General features: G+C 35.3%; 1 protein-coding gene across 1 annotated transcript in view; it reads left to right on the forward strand.

The window, feature by feature from the left end:
- The first annotated feature begins 626 nt into the window (after positions 1 to 626).
- LOC106881069 (methylmalonyl-CoA mutase, mitochondrial) overlaps positions 627 to 5562 on the forward strand; it is a 34988-nt gene continuing 30052 nt past the window's right edge. Inside the window, exons 1-4 of the mRNA XM_052970918.1 lie at positions 627 to 863; positions 3243 to 3389; positions 4327 to 4458; positions 4617 to 4723. Coding sequence (XP_052826878.1) covers positions 810 to 863; positions 3243 to 3389; positions 4327 to 4458; positions 4617 to 4723 — 440 coding nt within the window. The 5' untranslated portion in view covers positions 627 to 809. The remainder of the gene's footprint in view (positions 864 to 3242; positions 3390 to 4326; positions 4459 to 4616; positions 4724 to 5562) is intronic.

Consider the following 5562-nt stretch of genomic DNA (forward strand, 5'->3'; position numbering starts at 1 on the left):
TAATAATATTAGATAACTCATTCGTCTGTTTTATCTCTCTCACACACACACAATTCTTAATTATCATGTATACAGTTGGTAAGCGCCTGCATTTCCTACATCAGTAGTCTTGTTCAAATTTGAGTGCCAGTCTTAGAACATAGATATCCACTAACCGTAACCCTAAAACTAACCCTAAAATCCTAACCCTAACACCCTAGTGAAGATCGTGCGGGTGTTAATCTGAAAAATTACCGGAGTTTGTATTTTGTTAAATAAGGAATACATCGGCTCAGTATATACCACCGTTTGGGAATCGGCTTTGGTTTGTTTACCTCCCCGTAATTTAACGGGTTGGCAAAGAAAGATAAAGAAAGAAAGAACGTATAGAATAAGTACTAGCTTACGAGGGTCGATTCGTTCGACTAAACCCTCAAGGCGGTGCCCCCTGCGTGACTTCAGTTCAAGTGGAAAGATATTTGTTTTTGTTTTTTTGTGATAGATGTGTAATTGTAAAATGAATGGAGTGGACGAGGAATTACAATAGGAATATATATTTTAGGAAATGTATGCAAAATAAATATGTATATAAAAAATACAACTTGGAATTCTGAAACGAATTAAAAGTACATCTCTAAAACTAATATCTAACTCGTTTGCTCGACTGTCTACGAAACTGATGTTCCTAGCTCCTAGATCGTTTACGAATCTACATTAAACCGACAGGAAGATGTGGGGTGTCCTGGATTAACCTCTGCTCATTTCTCAAATTATTAACAAGCAGACTTGTTTGAAGTCCCAGTTTGACACACTCCGAAGCACAGTTTAATATGCTGAGATTTCGGTCAACATTACAGAGTCACGGCTGGATTGCTGCGAAAAAGGTATTGTATTTTGATGTAAAGATCATTATATATATATATGTAGGTTGCCACGCTTACCTATATGTATATGTGTATATATATATATATATGTGTGTGTGTGTGTATGGAATAGTGGACCTCGAAGCACACAAAGCTATAAAGATTAACACGTAAATATTGGGCTCCGTGCACACGTTTGAGCGGAGGACGCTATGATGTATTAAGCATTTCCTAATCTTTTGAAGATTTACTTAACAATCTGCGCAATAGTCGCACCAGGTGAAAGAAGTTTTTCACAACTTAAGCTGACTAAAACACCTTCGCTCAAAAATTTTACATGAGAGAGTAAATAAGTTGGCGATGTTATCTATAGACAATGGCATTACAAAAAAGCCATTGACTTTGAAATGATTTTGAAAGACTTCTATAAAAAGTTAGAAAAATCTGTTTTTAGAAGGCCTATTCATAAACAGTATGTAAGTAATTATCTTGACTTGGAATAAAACATTAAAACTATGATAGGAGCTTTCAACTTTTAGTCTATCATTGTGGCTAAAGGTGGGGCCGTCAACGCTGTTTTGGCTGGGACCGACATACTACACGAAACATAAAACCTCAATTTCCAGCTTTTGTTGAGTAGAGGGCCCCACTGACAATTCTCTAATTGGACCCCACACTTCCTATCGCCGGCCCTGCAACACACACGTGGACAAGAGATTACCAACAAGCTAACCTGTTATCTGCACGACCTCAGTCGGGGGGTGGGGTGGGGGTGCACATTAGAAAATCGAATTTGTTCCATAAATGAAAATGGAATTTCTATTTAAATACACGAAGAGGCGGCGAGCTGGCGAAATGCTTTGCGTCATTTCATCCGTCTTTACGTAATGAGTTGAAATTTCGCGGAGGTCGACTTTGCATATCATCCTTTCAAAGTCGATAAAATAAGTACCAGTTAACCACCAGTGTCAATGTCATCGACTTACCCCCTCCCCTAAGCTTACTGGCTTTGTGCCAAAATCTGAAACCAATTTAAATATATGTATTTTTCATGTTACATAAGCCTTTTACGTCTTAAAAATTCATTTCTCAGATGTGTGCTTATGTAAATGGTAGTTTATTGATGTTCTTGTCACATGTACTTACCATAATATTTTGCTCTGATCAAGCAAATTCATGGTCGATGACGTTCTAGCTATGACCATATCTTCGTTTTGCGGATCTAGAACTACATTGTCCGATGTGCCCTTTCATTTTTTCGTTTGTAAAACTCTTACCTGGGATACACTGTCAACTGTGTCTCGTACGAGGGGAGACAATTTCAAAGTTACAAGAAGACATGCAAAAGAAAATCAAATGAACAAAATACAACAGTCAAAAGTTAACAAAGGTGAATGGTTTAAAATGGAAGTCTTGCTCTATCATGGCATAGGTTTTTACTTTCAAAGACACTCCACCATGCGAAAAAAAAAAAAAAGCACTAGATGTTATACTAAATTAAGTCTCAGTTTGTAAGACTCACTTAAGCATAACTGAAATTAGTTTAAACATGTTAGGTGAATACTGAAGTATAGTGTAGCTGCTGAAACTGAAATTATTTTAAAAATCTCTCCATTTGACAATATGTCCCATTGAGCTGCGGCAGAATGAATAAGAGATTAACACTGGAAATTAAGCTTTTGAAAAAATTTTCATTACTTAGTGAGAAGGAGAGGAGCATTCCGGACGACTTAATTCAGGTTTCCAACACTAGTAGAAACAAAAGGAGAGAGTTATCTTTAGACCAGGTATTTGGCCCTAATGCTTACAACAGAGTGAACTTTACTAAATGCATCCATGGGTCATGTGTTGCTGTTGAACTGTGTGCCAAATGAAGTCTATTTCCCAACAACAGGGGAGGTCTTGCTATTCAGGTCTCATACAGTTTCAGTTTCTCAAATTTCACTTGAAAGGCTTTGGCTGACCTGAGTCTTGCAGAAGACACTTGTGCAAACTGCTGTGATGTGGGATTGAACCCCAAACCGCATAGTTGTAAAGTGGACTAACTACTAAAACTGCACAGCAGTGCCTACCCTAAACACTGACTTCTACTGTGCCCTAACATTGTAACATTTTCAAAAATAAAGATGTTATACAGAAATTCTGCCATTTGTCTAATAGCTATATATATAAAAGAGGTGAGTAAAATGAAAAGTTTTCCTACTGTTATGTTTCATGAAAAATATTTCTGTTATGCTCATATGGAAAATGGATATAAGACAGCCCAAATGCATTAGATAATTAGGTTTTGTGAGTTACCAAGTGGAATTTATATAAGAATTTAATTAAATATTTATTGAAAATGACAAATGACAAAATGTAGTCTTTAACTCCAAACTTTATAAATGTTTACTTTTTTAGTTACCAGCTGTGTTGAATGCCTCTTCTGGTTGCCTGTCCAATTGGTGGGTTCACCATGTGCCACTTGACCCTGAATGGAAAGCTGGTGCTACAAAGGAACTAAAAGGAAAAGATCCAGAAGAAACTCTTATGTGGAGAACTCCTGAGGTAACTTTTTATTAGTTTTTTTTCTTGTATTTATTTTCAATTTCATCATCATCATCATGTAATGTTCACCTTCCCATGTTTGAATGGATCAGATGGAATTGCAGTGGATTTTCTAAGGCCAGATGCCCTTTCTGTTGCCAGCCCTCACTTGTTTCCAGACTAGGTAATATTTCCCCATGGTCAGACATACTTTACATGGAAAGCCAAGAAATGAACACCATCGCTTGATATCAAGACAAGGGATTTATAATCTGCTTTTTTAAGCTTCTGTCTACTGCTCATAAGGCTTCACTTAGTCTGAGGCCTTTCGTAGAACACACTTGCCCAAGATGTTATGTAGTAGGACTAAATTGAAGACCATTATAGTTGGGAAGCAAGCTTGTCAATCACAAAGTTTAAATTTCATTATTAAAGAGTTACATTGAAATAAAATTTCTTTCTAAGTAATCATACCCCATTATGTTTACATAAAAATTTACTTAAATTAACAACTGCCATTGTTTTATGATTAAAAGTAATAATAATGGTTTTTATTTGTAATTCTTTCAGTGCAGGCCAAGTGATATTAGAATTTATTCCTTGTAAGAAGGTTGATGCAAGGCATTTATTTAAATCAGATCTCTAATTAGCAAATATCCATCTGTATCAGTGGTTCTCAACCAGGGTCTGCATGACCCCTGGGGGTGTATATAAGATTTTTAGTGGTTCATGCAAGCAAAATAGTAAATTGGGTCAACCCCTAGATTTTAACTTTGAATATATATTTTTATTATTTTGTATTATGAATATTTAGTAATCTGTTTGTTACAATAATTTGCTATTTATATATGTTATGTTTTCAGATCAAAAGTTGTACTTATATTTTTGTGTAAGTTATTGATAATCAAAAAAAAATTAGGATCACTCTTTTGTGTACTGTTTCATTTTTGCTATTCAGGGTATAAATATCAAACCTGTGTACACAAGAGAAGATACTGAACATATCAAAGATGAAATTCCTGGCAAATATCCTTATACACGTGGACCTTACACAACTATGTATACCTATAGACCTTGGACCATTCGTCAGGTAAAGTGTCTTTTATTTAATGTATTGGTTTCAAACCAATGTTTGCATGAAATGATAAAAATAAAATAGATGTTATTGTTGATGATAGAATTATTAAAAAAAATTGTTTGAATTGTTTCTTAATGACTTAGAAAGTTTTATTCTTTATTTTTTAACAGTACGCTGGTTTTAGTACAGTTGAAGAAAGTAACAAGTTTTACAGATCAAACATTGCAGCTGGACAACAAGGATTAAGTGTTGCATTTGATCTACCAACACACAGAGGGTTTGTATCCCTAATGTTTGGTCATTTTATCTGAAAACAAAGTTTTGTTGATATAGACAAAAAGGAAATATACTTCTAAAAGAAGTGGATATATTGTGGCCTCATTCCTAAAAAACAGAACTATTATGCTTGCAGCTCAGTTGGTTTGAGGTTAATCGGCTTAATGTATTTAGTGCATAAATATCTCAACTGGCACAAAGTCACACTCCCTCAGTACTACTCCCTTCTTTCCTCGGGGTTTCTTGTCTTGCAAGATATTTGCTGACCCTGTCTGTGCTGATACCATGTTAAAAGTACTGGCGCTGGAGCCATGTAAAAAGCACTGGTGATGGTACCATGTAAAAGCACTGGTGATGATGCTGCATATAAAGCATTATTTTGTAAAGTGGTTGGAAGGGCATCCAGCTGTAAAAACAATGTCAAAACAAATTATGGAAGCTGTCATACTGATTAACTCATGCATGGAAAAACGGATGTTATATGATGATGATGGTGATATATATATATAAAGAATAAAAAGTTTAGGAAGGTATAACAATGCAATATAGAACAAAAAATGGACTGTATACCTGTTGTAACTTGGTAAACTGTAGTCCGATGATATTTTTTGTTCTATATTGCATTGTTATACCTTCCTAAACTTTTTATTCTTTACAAATAATACACAATGCTTCAAGCAAACTACAATACTCTCCTATATATATATATATATATATATCATCATCATCATCATCATCGTTTAACGTCCGCTTTCCATGCTAGCATGGGTTGGACGATTTGACTGAGGACTGGTGAAACCGGATGGCAACACCAGGCTCCAGTCCGATTTGGCAGAGTTT

Source organism: Octopus bimaculoides, chromosome 9, assembly GCF_001194135.2.
Source record: "Octopus bimaculoides isolate UCB-OBI-ISO-001 chromosome 9, ASM119413v2, whole genome shotgun sequence".
NCBI classification, from domain to species: domain Eukaryota; kingdom Metazoa; phylum Mollusca; class Cephalopoda; order Octopoda; family Octopodidae; genus Octopus; species Octopus bimaculoides.